Source organism: Zonotrichia albicollis, chromosome 16, assembly GCF_047830755.1.
Source record: "Zonotrichia albicollis isolate bZonAlb1 chromosome 16, bZonAlb1.hap1, whole genome shotgun sequence".
NCBI lineage: Eukaryota > Metazoa > Chordata > Aves > Passeriformes > Passerellidae > Zonotrichia > Zonotrichia albicollis.
Window position 1 is genome coordinate 1,785,693 of NC_133834.1, and position 25,872 is coordinate 1,811,564.

Consider the following 25,872-nt stretch of genomic DNA (forward strand, 5'->3'; position numbering starts at 1 on the left):
TATTATATATAATATTATATTATATATGTAATATTACATTATATATGTAATATAATATTACATATATAATGGATTTATGCATTATAACTACTGCATAATTTTAATTGCATTAATGGATCTCTCTGGGGCTGGCCTCTGCAGACTGGGACTGCCCAGTGCCACCTGCACCCACCTCACCCAGGACCAGCAGCCTCCCACATTGCAGCTCTGCAGCACCAACCCAGCCATGGATCAGCTCCTGTTGCCCACCCACTCCAAACCCCAGCTGAGCAGACCCCACTGGGACCTCTCCAGGGCTGCTCCCACCCCAATCCCAACCCCAACCCAGGGCAAGGAGGGGAAAACCTTCCTCATGCTGGGAGTGGGGGGGGAAATATCCAGTAATTCACTTCTGCCATCAGGCACGATTCAATTTCCATCTCTCACCCCAAATATGGTTCTCATTAGCTTCATTAGCTCCCAGTTGTGCTGCAAGGCAGCGGTGTCACATGGAATTAATCTTTGTTTTCATTAATGTGTCATCCCCAGCGCTCAGGGCTGCTCGCAGCATTCTTTGAAACCGATCCATTCCCTCTCTTCTGGGCGGGGAGGAAGTGCCAGAAAGCAGCTTCCTGGGCAGGAAGGATGACCCCCTGAGATCCTGCAACTCTGGCTTGATGTTTGCAGAGATCATCTTCTCTTGCTGGGGACACAGGGAGGGCAGCTCCCAGCAAAAAGGGATGCGAGGCTGAGATAACAAAGAAATTCCTGAGCTTCCCTGCCAAGGCTTGATTAAGGAATAAGATATTCTGACTTTTCTAGGTGTTCTTTTTGGGGTATTTTGGAGAGCTGCAAAAATAAAGCCAGGTTGCAAAAAGGGTTCTGTTTACAAGGCTCTAAAAACCTCCAATGTAGCAAAGGCACCAAGGTGATTTGGTTAATGAGATTTATCTAAAGATATTTCTTTTTAACACACAAAACTGGACACTGGATTCAGGCACAACAGGAATTTCTGCTTCCACTTCCAAGCTGAACGGAAAGCTGGTCTCAGTTAAGAATTACAGCCCCTCAGTAGAAGCTTGTATCACTTCCAGACGTGATAAAGCAGGACAGAGACTGATGGGGAGCCCCTGCCAAGGTCACCCTGTCAAGCACAGCTGCCACATCCACGCCTGCCTGTGCACTGATCCCTGGGAACTCCCCACGTGTCCTGATAAAAGCCAGGACACCCAGGCTGCCATTCAGACACCTCACTGTGAATTTATCCCAGAATTACTCAGTCATTTCAGAAGTGCATCAGTAATTCTGGTACAAAAACTGATTTAATTCCTGCTGGAAGCCTCTCCCACAGAGCTTGTCCTGCTCATCCCCACAAACACAATCCCACAGGAGTGACACCCCTTTTTTTTTTTTCATAGAAAAAAAATCTTCCTGAATTATCCAAACTGCTTAAAAATCCACTGATTGCTGCTGCCTTGGGCTGCTGGGAGCTCCAAGGGAGATTTTTAATTTGCTGCTCAGGACAGGGTTCCCCCAGGATGGGCAGAGGGATGGAGCTGGGATAGGGGTAGAATAGGATCATCCTTAAATTCCCTTCCAACCCAAACCACTCCAGGATGATCCCATTCACATTCTTATGCTGTCACCATCAAAGGGTGACAAACAAAAGTGCCTAAAAATGGGAATGTTTTGCAAAATCCAGCCCTGATTCACACCCTGGCTGCTTTCCAACCTGGAGTAAGGAACTCACGGACCTGTCTCCAACCTTGGCTGGGCTGGATCACTCTGGACAAAGCACCTAAAATCTCAGAACCCAAAGGTGGAGAAAATTAGAGGAAAAAGCATTGGAAGAGGTCAGTTAATGGGCACTCAGATGCTCCTGGAGAGGGAAAACACTCCCTGAGCATCTCCTGAGCTCAGCCTGACCCAGCCCCTGATTAAATCCTGCATGGTTCAAGTGCTTTTTAATGAGAATAAACCCCACACACCCTCCACCACACTCCAGCCCTTCCCCTTTCTCTGTTGCACATGAACTCCTGAGGACACTAATTTAATTGCAATTAAACCACCTGCCCAGAGCCAAGCCTGCCTGACCTGCTGCACACTTCAACTTCCAAAATCTCCTTTAATGTGAAACTTCCAAGCTGCTCTGTTCCAGCAGCTGAAGGTGAAAAACCACCAGGAACTTGGGGGCAGAAACTGAGGCATCTCCTCCACTCTGGGCAATATTTTGGGCTTCAAATTTCATATTCCTTGCAGGATAAAAAGGAGCTGCCTGGTTGTTTTCTGACCCCAAATCCCTGCCTGGTTCTTTTCCCTGGCCCCCCAAATCCCTGCTGCACCACCCTTTTCCACAAGGGAAGACCCCACTAAAAAGAACCTTGCAGCCACCCCATGCTGTAACATTTTATTTATTGCCTTGTTTAACTTATTCCCTTGAGCTCCTGTAACTCAACCAGAATCTAGAAAGAAAATAAAGGCAACTGGATTTAAAACCCCACAATTCTAGTTTTTATTTTTTCCTTTTTTAATCTGTGCTAACATTGGGCAATGAGCTTTGGGAACACAATAACCCAGGGGAAGGAAGGGTTTGCAGATGCCAGTTGGAAATGCTGGAAGGGAGGAAACAACAGGAGAAGAAACAGGAGATCAGTGGCAGAGTAGCTGAAAAGTTTGTTTCTATAAGAAAATGTAATAGCTCTCTGGAGACACCTTAGTGGGGGATAAAAGTGAATTTATCCCAGAATTACTCAGTCATTTCAGAAGTGCATTAGTGATTCTGGTACAAAAACTGATTTAATTCCTGCTGGAAGCCTCTCCCACAGAGCTTGTCCTGCTCATCCCCACAAACACAATCCCACACCACAAATGGAGCCTTCCTGGGGTCACCTGCAACGAGGATTTTGATTAAACCAACCAAGCTTTTCCCATATTCCTGTTTAAATGGATGAAAATCCACAATAGGAATATTCAGGGGGAAGTGGGGAGAAAGGCAAAGCCATTTGTGTGGGACCAGTGGAGCTGCACTCTGGACAAGCTGCAAAATGGATGTTGGGCCACAAGGAATTCCCACAAAAATCTTTTTAAAACAGCTTCTACTCGACTCAAACTGACTACCACCACTTTACTCCTATTTTACTACTGCAAAAATGACAGGAATAATCAAGGTTAAAATGAACATAATGATTCAGCACTTCACCCAACAGGTCAGATATTAAATATTCCTCTGCCCTGGCAGATTTTGAACTCCTTGACAGTCTCCTACTTCAAAAGGAAAAAGTTCAAAGTGGCAGATGGGGAAAAAAGAAGAAAAAAAAAATCCAGTATATTAAGGCAGACACACTGAGCTTCTGATGGAAGTGTGACACCATCACATGGGTGGCCTTGACCCCAAACACACCCAGGTTTAGTCTGCACAGAGCCACAGCTGGTTTGGGAATCCCAGCACGACAAAACCCAGCACATTTCAAGGTGGAAAGCCCTGGCAATCCCCACCCCACACTTCCCAGGCACCAGAATAAATCCATTTCTCTGCAAGGTCACTTCACTGTGAGAACCACCAAAGTGCATCTCATTCCAGGCTGCTGAGAGTCAAGCACAACCAACTGGCAAAGCCAAGGGACACAGGCTGGGCCTGGTTCTTGGGATTTTAGGCTGCCCAAATGTTCCTTATCCTGCAAACAGCTCAGAGGAGTTTCCTGAGGGGTTTCAGACCCTCAGCTGTGCTGTCCCCAGCTGCCAGGTGGGGCCAGGGCAGGCAGGGAACGTGTCCTGCCCTTCAAAGGCCACACTTTGCTCTTCTGAAGCTTCCCCTGGCTGAGCCCAAGCCAGCTGGGCAGCAGTTGAAAGAGCTGCTCCTTCAGCAGCCCAAAACAAATAGGGACATTTAAAATTAAAATAGACAAAAGGGCGATAAAAGGAATAAATTGTGCCTCTCTGGCCTAGAGAAGAGAGCTCTATTCCTGCTGATCCTGCTGCATCTGCCCTGGAGGGGCTGCCCAGGGAGGCTCAGCAGAGGATCCTGGTGGATGGGCAGAGCCCACAGGGGCGGCTCACAGGAGCCCAGGTTGGCCAGTGGATAGGGACAGCAGGGTTGCATGAAAAAAAATCAAAATAATGTTTTTATTTTCAGCCACAAAGGATTTTAAAAATATATTTGGGCCACGGGAGGAATTTCCTGCTCATTTCAGAGACCTCTCTGCTGGGCTGCCCCATCACTCCAGCCAGGAATGCCTGGCATTGTCCTTCCCCCTTCAGGAGAGCTGGGCTCCCTTCAGGTGCTCTGGAGAAGCAACAGAACCCATCAAAGCCTCCCAGCCTGCCCCAAACTGGGAGCAGGACAATCACTGCCCCATCTAACCCCACCTAGAAACCAGTGTGAGGAAGAGATGGAAAGCCAGCCTTGGTTTTAGGGCCAGCCTTGGTTTTAGGGCCAATACTGCAGATTTTGGGTACTCTGAGCCCCTCCCTTTGCAGCACCACAACTCCTGAAGGACAGGGAGCATTGAGAGAGCCCTGCTTTGTTCCTCCCCTCTGTTTCCCTGCACTGGAAGCAGCCAGCATCCCTCTGTCCTGAGAGTTCCACATCACACTGGAATAACCTGGGTTATTCCAGAGGATTTGATGGAAAATGAGCTGGAGTCTTCTCCCTCAGCTCTTCCACCTCATTTCCTGATTAATACTGAAATTAAGAGGAAAAGCAGCTGAGGGAACACCTCTAATCCCCCCTTTCTCTTACCCCTTCCTCTTGGTGAGTTTTTGTTGGACACCAGGGTAAACTTCATCCCCAAATCTCAAGGAGCAAAGGAGGAGGGAAAATAAAATAACCCATCCTTATCTCAGGTATCAGGAGTCAATTCCTTTAAAGCACAACAGGCTCCAGGTTCATTCCTGCCAGGATCATTGTCCTGGAGCTGGGAGGGGACCCCAGCACTCATCCCTGAGCTTCCCCTGCTCAGGAACGGGGGTTTGGGTAAGGGCTCCCCTCTGTACCCCCCACCCTTTGCCTCTTACTTAAAAAGGTGCCAAAAGAGGCACCCAGAGCTCACCAGGCACAACTGGAATTATTTTGGGAAAACCTCAGGAGTTCTGCAGGGTGTCAGAAGAGCCAGGACCCCCCATACCAGGAAAAGTGGGAGCAGAGGAGCAGCACAGCACCCACTGCCCCAAAACATGGAAAACACACATTCCAGGTGGGGTTTTAAAAAATAATAAAACTACAAGAGCTCTACAGCACAGGGAGCACTCCAGAGAGCTGTGGGCACTAATGAAGAGAGCCCATCTTAATTACCCCATTGCTCCAGGAATTAACACATCAAACCTCCAGCCCCAGAGTCACTGCAGCTCCAGAGCTCAGCCTCAAAACCTTGGCAGCTTCAGGGGGAGGTTTTTGGGATTTTTCCCTTTCTTTCTCCCCTCCAAACAGAAACACAAAGAGGAGGAAGTCAAGGATCACAGCCAGGTTTTGCTCCTGTACCCCTGGAAGCCAGAGCAGGAGGATGCTTGAATTCCTGCCCTTCCACATTAAAACATCCAGAAAAACAGACAAGAAATCCTGGAATAATTTGGGAACAGGCAATGGAAAACCATCCACTGAGTTATTTGTCCAGCTCTGTGGCTTGGTGTCCCAGCTTTAGGTTGGTGCTGAGTTAAGAGCTCAGAGAATGGAGCTTTTCAGAGGCTGCTCTCCTTCACCCACTGACATTCCAGCTGCTGTAGGATGGGAATGAACAGGGCAGCACATGCACACCCTTAAAATCAAACCCACTGAGCCCATCTGGGGAAAAGGTGCCCTGCTGTAAAGACAACATTTGGGAAGAATCTCCCTGGGCAGCTCCTGATGGCAGAAGCTTTTCCCTCCACATGAGCTCAGCTGCAAGCAGAGGCACCTCAGGGGGTGACCTGATGAGATTTGGGGTTTTCATCCTCTTTCAAACAATGCATTTGGGGCCTGAACAAGAGCAAGGACAAGGCAAACCCTTGATTTCAGCAGCACAGCCTCCCCTGCAGCAGGGTGATTTACAGGAGTCAGGGTTTCTCCTTTTCCCCCCACAAACCTTCTGTGCTTAGTGTGAAACACAGATTGCAGCTCTCTCCTGGACAGAGCTGAAAACTGAGAAACCCTAAAAAACCCTAAAAGTAATGATTGAGGGAATTCCCTTCAACAGCCATGAGGGGAAGCACTGCACAGCTGGGACAATAGTGTGGAATGTCAAGGAATGCCATGGAATTATGGAATGAAGATCATCAAATCCCACCCTGCACCAATGAGCAGAGGAGAACTCAGGGCAGATATCCTGGCTAAGGCATTCCATAAATCATTTATCCCCATAAATCATTCCTGCCAGGTGCTGTCCTTATCTCACACTCCTACAGGGATAATCTGGTGAGGAACAACCTCAAATTGGACTGCACCAGGAAAAACCAACGTGTACCACAAAGAGCACGAGGGAAAAGCAGAGCAGAGGGACTGAGGACCCACCAGATCTGTCCAACGTTGACCAGGGAGAGGTAGAGGAGCCACAGCAGGAACATGAGGACCATGTTGGCACAGCCAGTCAGCAGCACAAAGGCTGCCCCTGCCAGGCCAGCCAGGGCCAGGCAGTCCAGGGTGCTGTCCATGGCAGACCAGTCCAGGAACCAGATGAGAGTGGGGGCATAGCTCAGGGCATCCAGGCCAACCTTCCCCTTGAAGTATTTCTTGACATCCTGCAGGTAGAGCTTGCAGGGGAGCAGCCCCTTCTCCCCTATCAGCTGCTTGTTCTGGTGAAAGGCCACCAGGAAGGCCACAACTGCAGGGCAAAAAGAGAGGGAAAAACTGTGTGAGGAATCATGCAGGGTGAGGGAGAGAATTGGAACCCAAAATTAGGGAAGTCATTCTTGGAAGGAATTTATTCCCAAGTCCTTATGTCCATTAAAACCCAACACAGTCACTACAATGTCCAACAAAAGGTGCCCTGGGTTGTACCTGGAGGATCTTTAAGGTCCCTCCCAACCCAAACCATCCCAGGATCCTGTGGTTTCTGTGAACCACAATGCAGCAGGCAAAGGAATTCTGTAAATCCTGTCTTGGCTTTGGAGAACAGATCTCCTCTTTATGTAACATTATGTGGGCATCTACCAAGCACCAGAATCTTTTCCTTGTATTGAAAACACTTCATAGACCAAAATAATGTTAATGAGACAGCTTAAAATCATTTACACCATTAATGAGGTATTCACAGAACCCCAGGATGGTTTGGGCTGGAAGGGACCTTGGAGATCCTCTCATCCCACCCCTGCCATGGGCAGGGACACTTCCACTGTCCCAGGGTGCTCCAGCCTGGCCTTGGGCACTGCCAGGGGCAGCCACAGCTGTGCCAGGGCCTGCCCACCCTGCCAGGGAACAATTCCCAATTCCCCATCCGTCCCTGCCCTCTGGCAGTGGGAGCCATTCCCTGGGTGCTGTCCCTCCATCCCTGTCCCCAGTCCCTCTGCAGCTCTCCTGGAGCCCCTGCAGGCCCTGCCAGGGCTCTGAGCTCTGCCTGGAGCTTCTCCTCTCCAGGTGAGCACCCCCAGCTCTCCCAGCCCTGCAATTGCTCCAATTCCCTCCAGTGCCAAGGACCCCAGAGCTGCTCAGGGCACCCTCAATTCGCTGAGTCCCTGATTCACCCCACAGCTGCAGCTCTGACCCTCTGCATCCTCTCACACCCTGGAAGGTTGGAAATCCAACATCTGACCATTTTCCCACCCCTTAAACTCCCACTTTTTCCATGTCCTTGCAGCTGTCCCATTTATAGTGTTGCTGCTCCAGCCCTGGACACTCTTAGAGCAGCCAGCTGCTTTTTTTAACAGCACATCAGCAATTTAATTACAGCTCATAGACCTAGCATTTGATGTCCTACAGAGAAAGTTGGGCAGTTTTTAGGCATTATCTCATATTTTAGGCATCTCCTGCAGTTACCAATTTGCAGTTTGTAACTCCAGTAATCTCCATGTCTCAGGGAAAAAAATAAAAAATGAGGAAGGCCAACATTTCCTGATTAGGCAGCATCCACTAATTTACCCATCCTTCAAACATTACCCAAACACCAGCCACGTCACGGCCAGCAGCACCAGAGCTCCTGGAAAAAGCCAATTTGTTCCCCTCCCCAATCTTCCTTGGTTAATGATCAAATCTGTTTCCTTCCTTATCTCAATGCTGGCATTCTGCAAACAACAACCCTGGTGTTCATCTGGTGTCTCTCACTGGGAGCACTGGGGGAGAGGCTGTGTGAAATCAGAGCCCCAATTCCCATTTCTTTGAAGTCTGAAGCAGCAACCCAAAGTCTGCAGCCCCAGGGAATCCGACTGAGAGTCCCATTCCCCAGACAAAGGTCTCCAGTGGGTTCCACTTAATCCACTTAACGCTCCCCCAGCTCTCTGCACACAGCCATGGGTTTTATTCCCATTTAAAAACCACTAAAAGTCATCAGCAGCACACAGCAGAGGTCACTGGGAGGGTTCCCTTTGATTCCACACGATCCTGAACCCCAGGGATGGCACAATAAAGTCGGGAGCTAATGGGCTGTGTCTCTTCCCATCCATCTTTTCTACACAGTGAATGATTTTACAAATAAAAGACATTTTTCTTCAGTTACTTTACTCAATTATGGATAGGGAGAGACATGAGAAAAGCTGATTGAAACACTACAGGATCAGTTCTGAGACACAAATTGAGTGTTTTCTATTTTACCCATATTTTTCCACCAACACTCAGCTCAGCACAACTGTGTCATCAGAAAGCCTGACATGAAATCAGCAGAAATAAAATTCTTCTGAGCTTTAGACAGCTTAATATCTTCATTTTTGGTTTTAAAAATGCCAACTGAAAGCCAGTTCAGCCTTAAAACCCTGTGGCTTGATTTCCCATGATTAACACTGCAATTTGCTGCACAGTTTTCCAAAAGTGCTAATCAAATTCACCTCTAAATGCTCCAGAATTGCTGCCCCAACCCATAAATGCTGAGCAGATTTTTGCCTAAAAAAAGTCCAAATTAGACCCCTGTGCCGTGCACGAGACAAACAAGGAAAGGGTAAATTAGGAAAAACAAACAGCAGCAATTCCAGCACAGTGCACACGGGATGGACAGAACCCTGCTCAGCCTCTCCGAGCCTGCAGGCAGCAAAAACGGAAAAAAAGGGCAGCTGCCATGAAATGCACATTTTGGATGGCCCAGCTCAGGCTCCAAAGGGGTTTTCCCATTTCCCACTGCTGGGATTTCCATCCACGATGAGAACCCAGCAGCACCAGCCCTGATTTTGGCAGGATTCACCTGTCCCAAAGCAAACCCCAGCGCTCCAGCCGTGGCTGATCCATCACCTGGCAGGTGATGCCGCACTCCCAGAGCTCCATCCCGGATCCAGCTCCCTCTCCTGGACACTCCCCGTGCTCAGTCTGGGATCACTCAGGCTCCCTCTCCACCTTTGGGATGGGCTCATCCCCATCCAGCTCCCACCTTCATCCATCCCTGCTCCATCTCCTGAGGTTCCCCTCCAGGCTGCAGCTCCTGTGCTGCTGGACACGGGAAAGAGCTGAAACTAAAGAAGCTGCAGAGGATTTCAGCCGCACAGGAGATGCTCAGACCCAGGAGGGGAAAAGGGAAGTTATTTATCAGCTTGTCATTGCTTCCTCTCCCTGAAGCCCAGAGAAACTGGAGCCTTAAATTCAGTGTAACAGACCCTGCTGCCTTCTCCAGGAACCTTCCCTTTGATCATGGCTTGGTCAGGGGATATAAAAATCCCTTTTCCCCCAAAGCCTGTGCTCCTTCCTCTTCCTCAACCCTTATTCTGGAGCCTCTCTCCCTGTGGCCTCGTGTTTGGGGATTTTTCACTCTGCATCTTCCAGCTCAATTTTGCTTCCACTTTGGGCACTGAGTGGCAGCATCACCACCCTGCTGGGCTGGGGCACACACTGCCCCACCTCTCCCTGGGACTCTGCACCCTCCAAACCTCCAGCCCAGGGCTCCCTGCCTGTGCTGCCCTTCCCAGGGACAACTGCAGGAGCTGGGAGTGCTCAGGTTGCCCTGGATGTGCCGTTCCTGGGGCTGTGCAGGTGGAGGGAACGGAGCAGCTCCAGGTCTGCCTCCCACTGCCGAGCCTCTGACAGCTCTCACATGGGAGCTCTCCCTGCTGCCAGCTGAGCTTTACATAATACATGCAAATTACCAGGGCTGCTAATAGACCTTCCATACTTATCCTCACCTCAGAAGGTGCCTCACTGTACTTTTCCATTAACTCTCCCCCCTCCCAGCCTCCCATCTCACCCCTTGTTCAACCCCCCATGGTACCAATAACCAGCACCCAAGCATCCCCATCCAAAGGGATTGGCTCCATCCAGATTTCCCTGGCACCTCAGCTCCCTTCCCTCAGTCCAGGCTCAGACTGTCATGGTGGGAGAAGGAGAGAATCCCATTTTTCATGCTCAGGAAAGATTTAAAGATGTGAAATCCAAAACTTTCCAGTCATATGGCTTTCTCTATCTTCCCCTCCTCCTGTTAAAAGAGGTCTTAACTTTTCCTTGATGCCCAAACCACAAGAAGAACTGAACCAAGAGCACAGAGGTTTGCCTGAAACCCAAACTACATTTTGCACACACACAAAACTCGGCCTGGAGCAGTTTATCAAGTGCCCCTTTGACCCAAGGAGGCATTTGAACAGGCCCTGAGCTGGATGCTGCAAGCTGAGGTTGCACTGCTGGAAAGAAGAAAGAGCAGAATATTCCTGGTATTTTATTACCAGAGAAACGAATCAAATTTTCAATTGATGAATTCCCCTGCAAAGTTTTGCAACACAGAAGCAACAACACCAGAGCACTGAGCAAAAGGGTGAAGCCAAGCACCCACAGAAACCACACAGAGTGCTCTGCCCTTAACACCTTTTTTGTTTTCTTGTCTTTCACGGCCAAGCTGAAGACTTTGGGGTGGTTGCTTGGGGGTTTTGAAGTTCTTATCTCCCTGCTGCCTCCGTGTTTGAGAAGTTGTGGAAATAGGAAAAGCTTCCCTTTGGGTCTCAGGCTGTCCAAAACCACCCCAGCCCGCAGCTGGAGGATGCCCTGGGAAGATCCCTCTGCTCCACAAGAGCTTGGAGCAAGGAGAAGACAGGGAAAGAGATTCCCTTCTCCACATTTGTTATTTTTTTTATTCCCATTCCAGGGGGATGCAGCTGCTCAGAGGACCCAGAGCTGGTTCTGCACAGCCCTGCCAAGGAGCACTGAGCTGCAATAAACCCTCTCAGGGCAGCAAAAGTGCCTGGAGATGTTCTCTAACCCTGAGCAGGCAGGCTGAACGCTACTGGGAGCCTGTGAATAAAGCTGAGGGAAGGGAAGGGAAGGGAAGGCAGGGGAGATGGCAGAGAAAGAGAGGAGGAAGGACACCGGGGAGAGCCAGGAGCCTACAGGAAGCCAAACCCCCCGAGAGGGCTTTGGATTTCACATTGAGGAAGAAGGAGCCTGAACCTCCCGTAGCTCTGGCGCTGGGGAAAGAAAATACTATTAAACAATACATAAGGAGAAGGAAGATAAACTGGATTTAAATAATAGCTTTTATTTCAAAGCTCTCCACAGAGCCGGGCTGAGATTGGGGAGGGTGGTATCTAATTACTGAAATTTCTACGGCTGGAATCTGATGATGGTAATCACCCAAAAAGAGCACTTAAAAATGATTTAGAAGGAGGGTGAAGGGAGCAAATAATGCATGTTTGCTGTTGAGAGCTTTGGGACCAGCTATTTACCCAAAAAGAGCACTTCCAACAAGACCTCAAAGTATTTCTGGATTGCCAAAAAACCCATTCCTGTCCCAGGGTAAAACCAGGGTGGAAAAGCTGCAAATCCCCAAGTGCCATTTGGCCAAACCTCTGCCCTGCTCAGGTGAGACCCCACCTGCAGAGCTGCCCCCAGCTCCAGGGTCCCAGCACAGGGAGCACCTGGAGGGAGTCAGAGGAGGCACCAGGATGAGCAGAGGGATGGAGCAGCTCTGCTGGGAGGGCTGGGATTGTTCACCTGGAGAGGAGAAGCTTTGGGGTGACCTCACTGTGGCCTTCCAGGACCTGAAGGAGCCACCAGGAAACAGAGAGAGACCATTTCCAAGGGACAGGACAATGCTGTAAGGACCAAACCTCACAGAGCCCTTTCAGCTGGATCCCCTTTCCCTGCCCTGCCAGCAGCAGGTGGGGTTGGTCTCTGACCTCTCCAAACCCTCAGATCTTCTCCCACCTCCCATTTCCAACCTGCCTCTCACAGCAGCTGCTTTGCCAGGGACTTCCCAGGCTCGGGCTGCTTCTGGAAAACCCCTTCAAAAGACACAAAAAAAGAAGAGAAGAGCAAAAGCAAAGAGGGAGGGCACACAGAGGGACACTCCACACCTGCCTTGCTCTGCCCGTCCTCCTCCCACACAGGAAGATCCTCAGGGAAAACATCTCCCATTCCATAGCAGGCAGTGAACACCCCCTTGGGAATGGGGTGGGGGCAGGAAGGAGGTGACAAGCCCTCAGAGCACACTTTGGGGTCACTGCACACCCCAAATCGTGTTTCTCTCCACCCCATCCTCAAGGTGCCTCACTCTCCCACCCAGAAGGGGAACAATCCCTGAGCTCCCAGAGCTGAGCCCCCATCACATTCCCCAACACCTTAACACAAATCCCCCCCCAGAGGAAAGGGAAAGGAAAGGGTTACACATGAAAGGGTGAAATGAAAGAAGGGGGGAAACCATCCCACGGCTGAGGAATGTCAAACTGTCACAACGGCATCAACCGTCTCCTCAGCGAGTCTGAGCCTCGGCGCGCGCGGAATCGCCGCGTCGGGGAGAAAAATCAGCTGTCACACTAAACGCTTCCATCTCCAGAAAAAAACCTGCGAGAGCAGCTTGGCACTGAGGCACAGAATTGTTTTCTGCTGTTTTTAAAGCCAGGCACTCCAAAGAGATCAAAGGGCAAAGCCTCCTTCCCACTGGAGCATCCAGGGGAATCTGCCCGCTCGCACACAACAAGCACTTTCCACCCCACAAATTCTTGAGGGGCACCTCTCCTGCACTGCCAGCCTCAGCCCTGCTGCCTGCAGGAATGTGTCCTGTCTCAAAGCAGGCCCAGCTTCCTGGCTTTGCTTCATTTGGCTCACCCCAAGGCAGCAGCAGAGCTCCCCAGGGCCTGAGCGCAGCCAAGCACAAGTTGCACAACAAGCAGGTGAACTTTTCCTCTCCTCCACCTCTTCCCTCAACAAGGGACACAAACATTCTCCTGCCCTGCTCCTTCCAGCTTCAGTACCCCAAACTCTCCCTCTGCCACCCCACTCACCAAAAAGTTTCCCCACCCCACACTATAGAGGTATTTTGGGGTCTCCCCCCAACTTTCAGCCATTCTCACTCCTCTCTCCTACTTGAAAAACCACCACAAAGAATTATCCCCCTTTTTTAGCAGCCCACAGTTACTCACCAACCTGCAAACCCAGCTTCACTCTCTGGCCCAGCCCCTCCCAGCCTCCTTTTCTCCTGCAGCCCATCAGTTTCAATCACTTCCACCTGTAACTCACCTGAACCCAATCAGATCCTCGTTCCCCACCTCGTTGTCCCAGGTGTCCCACTCACCACAAGGTCCCACACCTTTGATTTCCACCAATTCCCACCCCTCCAGCCAACTCCTGCTCCCTTCCCACCCCCAACACCCCTTTGGTCCCAGGTGTGGCACATTTATCACCCCAAATCCACCCTGGGCAGCAGCAGCAGCCTCCATTGAAGGACAGCACAGAGCACTAATCAGTTTTTCATAAGGAAACTGCAAACTGAGCCACGGGAAACTCAGCAGCCTGGATTTACACACGGGGGAATATCAGAATCGCTTTCATTTTGACTGAAAGAGTCATAACCTCGCATTTCACCGAGAGCTGAAACCAAACTAGAACCAGAGCACGTGTCAAAGCCATACAAAACTACAACTCCTGCATGGTTTTGATGCAAAATAATCTAAGCAGGCTGGCAGGCTACAAATTCTAACGATTCTGTGGACAAATCTGGGGCAAGTTTAGAATTTGTACCGTAGTGTGTTACTTGTCAGTTTCGGTTTCACTGTAAATATTTTTAAGCGGAGCACCAGTGGGCTCTGAGCACAGCTCTCAGTGCCAAAGCGAGAGGCAAAGGAGCACGGCAGAGGCTGGAAACTGCTTTCACTGTGGAATATTTTAAGGTCATGTTGACTCTAGGTCCTGGCTGTTGGTGGTGTTGGCACCCAGGGATGGCATCTGTCCCTGCAGTCCTGCTATAGGACGGAGTTCCTCTCTTGCACTGTGAGCTTGCAGCTTCAAGGGAAAGGATGAGCAGCTCCAAGCAGCTCTGCTGAGAGGTGCCAGCCTCGTGGTGTGAGCAAAGTTCTCCTTCCAGCTCCACCAGCTTCCAGCATCACTAACCCCATCCAACCATCCCCAATCCACCAGGAAAGTGGGACGGGGAAAGAAGAGAATCATGGAATATGCAGAGGTTTTATGATCATCCACAATGATCATAAAATCATAGAATATTCCCAAGTGGGAGGGTCCTGCAGGGATCGTCAGGTCCAGCCGCTGTTCCTGTAACATCCCCAAGGATGCCACCACGTGCTTGGGAGCGGAGGGCTCCTCTGGCAGCTCTGAGAATGTGCTTATTCCCTGGGGAGCCTGCTCAGTGCCCCAGCACCCTCGGGGGATGGGAAAACAGCAAAACCTCTCCCTGTTCTCCCCCAGCCCTCCCTGGCACAGCTCCAGCCGTCCCCGGGCACCACTCGGGGACAGCGCGGGGGGATCAGCGCCCGCCCGGCACTCACAGTACAGGAAGGCAATGGAGCGCAGCAGCACGATGCGGGTCAGCCAGAAAGTGCCCGGGGAGAGCGGCGGGGCCGCGGCAGCGAGCCCGGCCTCGGGGGATGCAGCGGGGGCCGCTCCGGGAGCTCCATCGGGGGCTCCGGCCCGGCCCGGGCGGCGCTGGCGCAGCCCCGCGCTGGGAGCCGCCATGTCGGGCACAGCGAGCATGTGCGGCCCGGCGGGGCGGGCCGTGAGGGGACACGGCGGGGACGGGAGGAAAATAGGGGGAAAACGGGCAGAAATGGGAAAAAACGGGAAGAAATGGGAAAAAACGGGAAGAAATGGGGAAAACGCGCTGCAAAGCGGCGGCGCCGTGTCGGGCGCGGCGAGCGTGTGAGGCCCGGTGGAGCGGGGCATGAGGGGACACGGCGGGGACGGGGAGAAAACAGGGAGAAAAGGGGCAAAAAGGGCAAAAATTGGACAAAAGGGGCAGAAATGGGGTGAAACTGGCAGAAATTGGGAGAAACTGGCAGAAATGGGGCAAAAAAGGCAGAAATTGGGGAGAAACTGATAGAAATGGGAAGAAACTGACAGACTGCACTTCAAAGCGGGGCCGCCGTGTCGGGTATAGCGAGCGTGTGACGTGAGGGGACACGGCGGGGATGGGGAGAAACGGGGCAAAACGGGCAGATATGAGGCAAAAAGAGCAGAAATGGGGCAAAAAGGACAGAAATTAGGAGAAACTGGCAGAAATGGGGCAAAAAGGGCAGAAATGGGGAGAAACTGACAGACTGCTCTTTAAAGCGGCGCCGCCGTGTCGGGGACAGCGAGCGTGTGACGTGAGGGGACACGGCGGGGATGGGGAAAAATAGAGGAAAACCAGGAAAAACGGGCAGAAATGGGGCAAAACGGGCACAAATGGGGCAAAAAGGGCAGAACGCTCTTCAAAGCGAGGCCACAGTGTCGGGTATAACGAGAGTGTGCGGCCCGGCGGGGCGAGACGTGAGGGGACACGGCGAGGATGGGGGAAAACGCGGAGAATTCTCTGCGAACCGGCGAGAAAATGCAAAGTTTTATTTAAAAAATTAAAATATTAAATAAAGTAAGAGGCCAGCGCGGCTGCGGAGGTGTGAGATGACTGGAGCGTCTCTGACATGAGGCTGAGGGAGCTGGGGCGGGCTGGAGGAGGGAAGGGGAGAGGGGGTCACATCTATTAAAATATTTCCAAGGGGTTTTGGGGGATGATGCCGGGCTCTGTTCTGTGGTGCTTAGTGACAGGATGAGCAGTGATATCCTAAGCTAAATCAGAATCCAAATTGCAGAATATTCTGGTGTAGAAGGGACTGGCAAGGATGATGGAGTCCCTTCAGTGAATGGCTCACATTGGAGTTGTCAGCAGCATGCTTGGACTGGCTGACCTCAGGACAGATTAACACAACAAATTCCATCTCAATTTATAGAAAAACTGGTTTCCATGGAGGTGGCAGGGCTGTGGAACAGGGAGGGTGTGGATCTCCCTCTCTGGAGACATCCCAAAGCCACCTGGACACATTCCTGTCACTTGCTCCAGGTGACCCTGCCCGGGCTGAGGAATTTAAGTTCATTTGAAGTTCAGTTCCTCAGGTTTTCCTCATGGTTTGGGTTGGGAGGGACCTTAAAGCTCATCTAGTTCCAATTTTAGGCACCTTCCACTATCCCAGGTTGCTCCAAGCCCCATCCAAGCTGGCCTTGGACACTTCCAGGGGCAGCCACAGCTTCTCTGGGAATTCCATCCCAGCCCCTTCCACTCTCACAGGAAAGGATTTCTTCCTAAAATCCCATCTAAATTCACTGCTTAAAATACCACCATGATTTGTATTTTAAATAATTTACAGACATCAAACACTTGGCTGCATGGAGTTCATAAATAGTATTTTTGAACGTAAACATGCATTGAGTATCCCCTTAGTAAACACCTCGGTGCTGGTCGCTGAGAAAGCATCTGCTATCAGGTGTAACATTATTCAACACTTCCCAGCCTCTAAACCAGTCCCTTCTAAATGCCCCTTTTGTTTTTCCAGTTTCCCATCACTGCTGCTTGCATTGTTCTCCTTAGGAAAAAAAAAATAGAAAAAATGCCACATAATGGTGCATTGTATAGGGAAGGAAAAATCAGCTGTTTGTTAAAGGCCACTGGAATACTGCAGTTCTGGATCGGCCACGAGGTTTGGAGAGGAAAATTTAGATAGATGGGAGCTAATGGTTTCCTCCTTTGTGGGGTCTTTTACAGCAAATTCCACATTAAACGGGGGTGTCTGTAAAACAAACTGGATAATTGAGGAAATTACTGCAGGAAAGTGCAAGGTTTAGGTTAAAGTTTAGCAAAAAGGGAAGAGTCTTTGGGGCTGGGAGGGGAATGCTGAGCTGGGTCGGTTTTTATTGCCCGAGGGTCACTCTGAGATGTGCCCCATCATGGACCAGGAGCACCTTCCAACAGGACAAGCTGTAAACTTTAAACCTAAACCAGCAGAAATGTGTGAAACTTAACAGGACTCGAGTCACATAACAGGCAGTGGAAGCTTTTCCTGGCTTTCCTGGAAGATGATTCAGAAAGAAAAACATGTGATAAACCGGTTGATTAGGACACCAAATGACGTCTTTTCTGTCCCAAATGTGACTCGAGGATCTTTGTGTGTCCCTCCCAGCTCAGATACCCTGTGATCACACAAATCCCTTTGTGGGGACCATCACCTGTGCTGGCTTTTCTGCTCACTTCTCCATTTCTTCTTTTATTTTTATCTGGCGACTTGAGGAAAGAAAACAGTGCAGAAATAACTCAGACCAGATTATTCCAGAGCGAGCTTTGGAGCCTTTCAAGCCTCCAGGGGAAGGCGATTCATGAATGCCAGGCGGGCAGGGGCATCATTGATGCTCATCTCCATTCACCCAGCCACCCCCAACGCCACGTCCCCTATTTTGCTGTGTTCCAAACCAGCTGCAGGAGTGCCAGGGGAACAAGCCTTCACTGTCACAGCAGCCAGCAGCTGTCCCCAGCAGCACCCCAGCCCCGCTGGCTGGCCCTGGCACCCGAAATCGCGCTGTGTTCATTCAGCTCTGGCCTTTCTCCCCTCTGGCTGCCAGGATTTGGCTTGAAAGGGAGCAGAGAAAGCTGAAATGAGGAGCTTGGGAGGCAGCATGAGCACGGGGGGCTGCTCTGAAGGGAGCAGACACGCAGCTGTGGATAATGCGGGCACACACCGAGCGCTCAGCTGCGCTTGCTGAAGGGGACGTGGGCACCTCACAGGGAATTCGGGAGCTTCCTTCTGCCAAGCCATTTCTTTACAGCAGTAATAATTCTTCCCTTTAAAATCCCCAATTTTCCCTGTGGAAATCTAATCCTTAACTCCAGGATTAAAGGAAAGGATTTTTAGAGGAAGAATCACCTTTTTTTCCTCATGTATTAGTGCAGGTTAACGAGGAGGGGCTGGTTCAGAAGAGGGATCCTTCAATGGTAGCATAGGACAAGCAATGAATAATCACAATAATCCTAATTAATCACAGTAACCCCTATTATTTTGAAAATATGTTATCCAGGCTGTGCTGTGCAGGAGGAAAGAAGAGATCCAACACCTCGCCTAACATTTAATGTTTAATTCATATATGGGTGAGTTTTGATCCTGCATCCCAGAGCACATCCACGGGCTCCAGAGATTCCACGTGCTCTCATCCTCTAAAAATGCCTTCCCTGGCTGCCACTGGAAAGGAAATTTTTCCTTCCTGGCACGAGCAGGGCTCTGCCTGCTCTGGAGCCAATGCACACACTTTATTCCTGCAGGAGGAAGGGGTATGGAACAGAGGAACCGGGATGGGACATGGAGCAGCCTCCATCCCACAGGGGTGCTGAGGATTCCCGAGCGAGAGTGTGATGGAGCCAGGCACACAGACCTTGGATTTACTCCCTGATTCCCAGAAACACTGCCTGAGCTGGCCAGGAACTTTCTCAGAGGCCACGTCAGAAAATGAAGCAATATTCCAAATATCAGCCTCCGCTGTGCCCACTCTGTCAGGAAGAGCTGGATCTGTTCCCCCAAATCCTCTCCGAACTGGGTGCACTCCTAAAGCTCCAGTGGGTCACAAGAACCTGGGTTGTGCCCTCCTGTTGGAGATTTTTTCAGGGATGGCCTAGAAGGCAGCTGTGAGGAGCAGGTTCTCACAGCCTGCTTCTGTAAACAGCAGAGGTTCTCAGGTTATTTTTAACTACAGGTAAAAGTGACAAGCATGAAGGCCTTGAGAGCCTTGCACATCAGAGTTCTCAGGCAGCTTTCTCATAACAAGTGGATGTTCTATCTTTGGCTGTTTTGGGAAAGCAAGAATAATTTTGAGAACCCAAATCTTGGTATTGGAAACATAAGGTGGGGTTGTTATGTTATCTCTGACCTATTGTGAGCTTAGATTTTGCAATATGCATGAAGTGAATTAACACTGTTATAAAAGGTGCCTGATTGATGAATAAAGTGGAGTCGATGGCTGACCAGTGCAAGGTGGGTCGTCTCTCCCTCCGACTTCAATACCCTCCCAGATGTGCACCCTTTTCCTGGGAATGCTGATGTCAGGCCTGCGGGATCCTGCCCTGCAGCTCCAGCCCGTGCCCATCCCTGGGCAAACATCCCCATCCTTTGTCATACAAAAATCCGGCCATGAGACCCCGCGGGACAAACGGCCCCACTTGAACCCACTTGTTCCCTGAGCATTATCTCATTCCATTTCATGGCTGAGCGAACTTCTCAGGAAACCAGAGCTCCTGAGCACCTCCAGCTCCCTCCTTTCCCCGTGTTCTGGCTGTGTGAGGGCAGGAATTGTGCTCCATCCCCCAGGAGCGACACGGGAACACGCAATGCTTGGTGCGGGATCGGGGACGTGCAGCAGGACACGTTCCCTGCCCCGCTCCCGGGCACGGCCTCATCCCCGAGCCCATCTCTGCAACAAGAGGAAACAACCACCCAAAGTCACCTTCCTCCTTCTACCTGTGCTGCACAAAGAGGAATTCAAGCCTGTGGGCTGGGAAGTGCAATTCCCTGCCTCAGGCAGGGCTGGGGAGCCCTGGAAGGCAGCAGCGAGCAGGGGAGAAAACCAAAGTCTGTAATTCCTCCTGTCCTTGGGGGCTTCTTTCGCAGGGATCTTTGGAGCTGAAGACAGGGAGCAGAAAAAAGGGGTTCTTGTTCCCATTCCTACCTCCAGAACTCCGAGCATCCCACAAATCCCTTCCCAGCCTCAGTCACGCACTGAGGTTGGGATCTTCCGAGGAAGGTGCTCCGCAGGAGGGGCTGGACTGGGAAAAAATGGACTAAAAATAGCGATTATTGCTTGGACTCAAACCTGGATAAAACAGATGAAACACTGGAATTCTGTGAGTCAAGGTAAATTGCCTAATGAGACAGGATTTATAGGAATATGCATTAATTATGGGTCACAGGAGAGGGGAAAAAAGATTTTCCCAAGTGTCCAACAGCATTGCAAAGTCACCAATCCACAGCCCAGGGAAACATAAACTCATCCCTAATCTCATTAAATTTTAGAAGAAAATTTCAATTATTCAATTAGCAAGTCCAACGTATTTAGTTTACCTTGAGACTTAAAATAATTTTTCTTTTAAAAATGCTTTGAAAATTGTATTTCAAATATGTCAGGCAGCAACTCTGCAAACAGAAAGCTGAAAACTGGGAAAATTACAGTTTGGGGTTTTTATAAAAAGAATAAAATTAAATCCTGCTTTGCCAGTTGAGAGAACAAATTAATTTTCACATAGAAGGCAGACGAATATTCGGGCACATTTAAACACATTTAAATTCAAAGCATACAGTTTATTTATTACACATCACAATAATTAAACAAAAACCACCATGTTCTTGGTACTTTTTAAACACTAGAACGCCCGAAGCCCAATTTCTTATTTTTTCCCCTGTTAATATATCGTGACCCTCTATTTTTCCGAGGGGAAGCAGCAAATAAAACTTGAATTTGGGGAGTTGTTTTTATTTCCCCCTCCCAGTCGCAATTAGAAGGCTGAATTCCGCGGATAATTAAAATCAAATGCTCCAAAGAAACGCTGGAAGACCAGGACTGGCTTAGAAAGGGACAACTTCAACTGACAGGCGAGATTTTGGGGGTCACCCTCCCTTTTTCTCCCATCCAAAGGCTCACCCCGAGGTGCCGCATCCTCCTCCGGCCGGGACCTCCCGTGCGCTTCCCGGTGCTCGGGATGGAGCCGGCTGCGGGAAGGCTGCGGGAAAAGAGGAGGGAGAGTCGGGGAGGGGACACGGAGGGTCTCGTGTCGCTTTTTTCCAGCGATTCCGCGATTTCCTCCGTTACTCGCCCGTTGGGGAGAGCGGGGCCGGAGCGGCGCGCTCGGGGCTGCGGGAGCGCACGGCCCGGGGGCACCGGGATGGGCTGCGGGGACACACAGGGAGCTCTGCCCGCCCGGCCACGCACCGACCGCCCCGAAAACCCCTGGAAAAGGGGATTTGAAATAAAATAAAATAAAACCGGCGGTCCCACGGCACCGCTCCGCCGTCCCGGAGCCGCTGCCGCTCCGCCACCCCCGTTCCGCGGCGCTGGGGAAAGGACGCGGCCGCTCCATCCCGCACCCGCTGCCCGGTACCCTGCTAGCAAACCGGGCCCCGGCTGCACACCGGAGCGTGAAACACATCCCCACCGTCGGGGGGTCCCCGCCAGTACCGCGCGGCGGTGAAGCACCCGGACGATTTGCAGCGGGAAAAGAACAGAGGAGCCGAAAGAGGCAGCCGGAGCAGGGAGCCGGAACAGCAGCGGGCGGCATCCACCGGGCCCGGGCGGCAGCGGGACCCTCAGCGGGACCCCGCGCTGGCGGCGGCTCCGGCCGGCGGAGCGGGAGCTCTGGCACGGCGGGCGGGCGGCACGGGCCCGCCGTGCGGAGCCACGCCCCTTATGCAAATCTCCGCGCCCTCTCCGCCAATGACGAGCGGCGGCGGAGGCGGGGCCGCTCGCCCTGCCCTTAAAGTAACTTGTTGCCAGGGGCCCCGTTTCGCACTGGACGTGGAGCGCGGCGCTGGCAGCGCGGGGCCCCGGCGGCGGCGGCGGCAGGACCGGCTGCGGAGCGCGGGGGGTAGCGCGGATTTTGAGCTGAGTTTTGAGCGTTTCGCGTCTTTTTTTCCTACTAGAACTTATTGTTTTTACTCCTTTATCCCGCGGCGCCCCGCGGAGGGTGCGCGGCCCCCTGACCACCCCGGGCGGGCACAGCGCGCGGCCGGCCCGGCTCTGCCGCCCGCCGATGCTCAACATGACCGAGGAGCACGACAAAGCGCTGGAGGCTCCGTGCAGCCCCGCGGGCACCACCAGCTCCATGTCCCACGTGGACTCGGACTCGGACTCGCCGCTCTCCCCCGCCGGCTCCGAGGGGCTGGGCTGCGCCCCCGCGCCCGCCCCGCGCCCGCCGGGCGCCGCCGCGCTGGGGGCCAAGGTGGACGCGGCCGAGGTGGACGAGCGCTTCCCCGCCTGCATCCGCGACGCCGTCTCGCAGGTGCTCAAGGGTTACGACTGGAGCCTGGTGCCCATGCCCGTCCGCGGCAACGGATCGCTCAAAGCCAAGCCGCACGTCAAGCGGCCCATGAACGCCTTCATGGTGTGGGCGCAGGCCGCCCGCAGGAAGCTGGCGGACCAGTACCCGCATCTGCACAACGCCGAGCTCAGCAAGACCCTGGGCAAGCTCTGGCGGTGAGTCCCGACCCGACCCCGCGTCCTCCGCGGGGCTGCGCGCCCGGACCCCCCTCCCAGCGCTTCTGTAAAGCTTCTGCCCGCTTTGTTTTTGTTAATCTGGGGGTCTCGGAGCGATCCGAATGGCGGCACCATCCCCTCCCCGAGCATCCCGCCAAGGACACAGCGGTGTCTGCTCCGAAAAATCCCCCGAGCAGGGGCTTGGGCACCCTCGCTCTGCCGCGGGTGGATTTTCCCTCGGAGATGCACAAGCCCTTCCCTTGCCTGCGGCTTCTCCATCCCCACGCGATGAGACTTTTTTAATGACTTGTTTTATGGCTTTTCCTATTTTTTTTTCCCTCCTTTTGGCTCGCTTGATGCTTTACAAGCTATAAACGCAGCTAAACTCATTTTTTAGCAGTTATTTTAACGAGCTTCCTAATTTCCCTGCTTATCTGCTCAGTGCTGCCTGGGGATGCAAACTTTTATTTGCTGAGCAGCATCCGAGCCCGCTTTGCTTTCCAAGGCTGTTCCCCGAGCCGCGTTTCTCCGTGTGCTTTATCCCGTGGTATATCGTGCTTTATCCCGTGGTATATCGTGCTTTATCCCGTGGTATATCTGCCTGTACCTAATTCCCATCTTTTCCTGCCCGCTCGGGCCAGCGATGCTCCCGCTGCGCTTTGAGCCTCTCCAAGAGTTTGCAAAGAGAGGTGTGGGCAGGGGGAAGAGAGTTTGGAAAGCAATAATCCCATCCCCGGTGCCTTGGTGGTTTCTTTGTAAGCACCAAACAAAGCTGGAAATGTTTGTGGCGGTGAGGGGGTGGCATTTGCAGGGCAAACGTGGGAATTGTGTTTTGTAATTGTGTTAGAAATGTGGAAGGGGGATTTTGTTTTGCCCGGTTACCCCTGTCTATAGTGGTCGGGTTTTTCAGGCTGCTGTAGTTGGTATTTTAATCCGGTTTTTTGCCGTGGATTTTAACTCCTTTTTACCACAGCTAATTAATTTTGTAGTTAACTTGCCGGGTGCTCGGATCCGTGCATGGGAAGCGGGGATGCGCGAGTCTAAAAACCAGAAGAAAACTTCTAAGGAAAAGATCCTAATTTTGGCTTTTTGGTTTTTTTTCCCCCCTCTCTTCCTCACTAAAACAACCAACCCCCTTAAAAAACCAGTTTATTGAGCGAGAACGAGAAACGTCCCTTTGTGGAGGAAGCCGAGCGGCTCAGGGTGCAGCACAAAAAGGATCACCCGGATTACAAATACCAGCCCCGGAGGAGGAAAAGCGTCAAAGCCGGGCAGAGCGACTCGGACTCGGGGGCTGAGCTGAGCCACCACGCCGGCACTCAGCTCTACAAGGCGGACACGGGGCTGGGCGGCATGGCCGACCAGCACCACCACGGCGAGCACGCAGGTAAAGGCGGCATTCCCGCTGTGCCCTGGGGGTGGGATGGGATCCCGCTGCTGCCCGCCGTGCAGGAGGTGTTGTCCCAAGAGCTCCGATTGGGAGCGTGGCCGTGGTTTTCCTTAGGGAGTGCTCTTAGAGCTGGCTGTGCCATAGGGAATGCCAAAGAATAATTCTCCCCTGGATGGGGAGAATTAATTATTCTGGGCTAATTATATAATGGGCTACTAAGGGGTCCTGGGGCAGAGCTTCCCAGCACTGGGAGCTGGTGTGCTGACAGCTTTTGGGAGCGCTGGGAATGTCCTGCAGCCTCAGACCCTGCTGGCATCATGGCCCTGGGACCCGCAGGGAGAGGATGAGCTCCATCGTGGGCTTCACTCTGTGAATGCGCCCCTTGGGGGGATTGGTGCTGCCAGGGTGTCCTGCTGTGTCCCAGAGCGATCCTGATGGGCTCAGCGTGCTCCCAGCTCCATCCCATGTCCCGTGTTGAGGCTCATCCCAGAGAGACATGGGCACAGGGGTGGACATTCAGTGTCCAACGTGGTGCCGCAGATTTAAATCCCCAAAGGGAGGAATACCAGACAGGTGAAACACATGTATTGAACGGTGAAGGAGTTGGGTGTTGTGTGGTCACTGCTGAAACCTCGCTGTCCCTCCATCCCCAGGCCAGCCCCACGGACCCCCCACGCCTCCCACCACCCCCAAAACCGACCTGCACCACGGCAGCAAGCAGGAGCTGAAGCACGAGGGCCGGCGCCTGGTGGAGAGCGGCCGCCAGAACATCGACTTCAGCAACGTGGACATCTCGGAGCTCAGCAGCGAGGTCATCAACAACATGGAGACCTTCGACGTGCACGAGTTCGACCAGTACCTGCCCCTGAACGGGCACGCGGCGCTGCCGGCCGAGCACGGCGCTGCCGGTGCCTCGTACGGCGCCTCGTACGCGCACTCGGGCGCGGCCGCGCAGGTGTGGACTCACAAGAGCCCGGCGGCGGCCTCGCCCGCCGCGCCCGAGCCGGGCCAGCAGCAGCGGCCCCACATCAAGACGGAGCAGCTGAGCCCCAGCCACTACAGCGAGCAGCCGGCGCACGGCTCCCCGGCGCACTCCGACTCGTACGGCTCCTACGGCGGCCAGGCCTGCGCCACCTCGGCCGCCCCGGCCGCCAGCGCCGCCGCCGCCGCCTCCTTCTCCAGCTCGCAGTGCGACTACACGGACCTGCAGAGCTCCAACTACTACAACCCCTACCCCGGCTACGCCTCCAGCCTCTACCAGTACCCCTATTTCCACTCGTCGCGCCGCCCCTACGCCACCCCCATCCTCAACGGGCTGTCCATCCCGCCGGCGCACAGCCCCAGCGCCAACTGGGAGCAGCCCGTCTACACCACGCTGACCAGGCCTTAAAGGATTCCCCGGAGCCTCCCGAGGCTGCCCTGGAATTATGCACTAATGAAGGAATGAGGAGGAAGAGCGTGGAGTGTTCCAAAGTGCCTCCTGAGCCGCTGGGAACTTTCTGCTGGTCGCCACCTTGCTTCGAAACTCCCCCCCCCCTGAAAGGACAGAGCTCTATTTTTGTTTTGTTTTTTTCTTTGATTCGTAGGATTTAAGTAATTCAAAAAAACTGAAAAAAAAAACAACCAACCAAACAAAGGACAGAAAATTAAAAAAAAAAAAAACAAAATCAAGAGGTAAAAATAAAAACAAAAGGAAAAGGAGAAAAGGACCGGCGATGCCTTTTGAGTAAATGAAGGACAAAATGTTGGACTGAGCCGAACTCGCTCGGCCTGGAAGTGCAAAACGTGGAGAGAGTGAGAGAGAGGGGGGAAACAAAACAACAACAAAAAAATCTGTTTGAGACTTTCAGGGTCTATTGCAATGTGAGGAACGGACCAACCTTGAGGGCAGGAACTCACTGGGACCAACAGGGATGAGCCCCAAAATCCCAGAAAAATCCTGTGGGAAGAGTCTGATGGGACCAACCAATTCAGTGTCTGAAGTGTTTGTTGATTT

At 52.2% G+C, this 25,872-nt stretch overlaps 2 protein-coding genes and 1 long non-coding RNA gene across 4 annotated transcripts in view; 2 read left to right on the forward strand and 1 right to left on the reverse strand.

Annotated features, from left to right (window-relative positions):
- The window catches only part of LMF1 (lipase maturation factor 1), a 148,958-nt gene extending 133,957 nt beyond the window's left edge, over positions 1-15,001 (reverse strand). Inside the window, exons 1-2 of one of the 2 annotated variants that reach the window (XM_074552638.1) lie at positions 14,782-15,001; positions 6,461-6,770 (exon numbers count right to left, since the gene is read on the reverse strand). In XM_074552638.1, the coding sequence (XP_074408739.1) occupies positions 6,461-6,770; positions 14,782-14,986 (515 nt within the window). In that variant the 5' untranslated portion in view covers positions 14,987-15,001. The remainder of the gene's footprint in view (positions 1-6,460; positions 6,771-14,781) is intronic. The other variant, XM_074552639.1, reaches the window with a different exon arrangement.
- Positions 14,436-20,543, forward strand: LOC141730996 (uncharacterized). The gene is made up of 3 exons (XR_012582847.1): positions 14,436-14,831; positions 18,332-18,401; positions 18,573-20,543. It is a non-coding gene; the product is annotated as an uncharacterized LOC141730996 (long non-coding RNA).
- Positions 20,544-21,777: 1,234 nt separating this feature from the next.
- Positions 21,778-25,411, forward strand: SOX8 (SRY-box transcription factor 8). Its single transcript, XM_074552640.1, has 3 exons — positions 21,778-22,486; positions 23,635-23,873; positions 24,530-25,411. Exons 1-3 carry the CDS (start codon positions 22,044-22,046, stop codon positions 25,264-25,266), a joined length of 1,419 nt encoding a protein of 472 aa, XP_074408741.1. The 5' UTR covers positions 21,778-22,043; the 3' UTR covers positions 25,267-25,411.
- Positions 25,412-25,872: the final 461 nt, after the last annotated feature.

Coding starts and splice junctions, on each gene's coding strand:
- SOX8 (XM_074552640.1), top strand. CDS start 22,044: ATGCTCAACATGACCGAGGAGCACGACAAAGCGCTGGAGGCTCCGTGC. Junction 22,487..23,634: donor ACCCTGGGCAAGCTCTGGCG/GTGAGTCCCGAC, acceptor TTAAAAAACCAG/TTTATTGAGCGAGAACGAGA. Junction 23,874..24,529: donor CCACCACGGCGAGCACGCAG/GTAAAGGCGGCA, acceptor CTCCATCCCCAG/GCCAGCCCCACGGACCCCCC.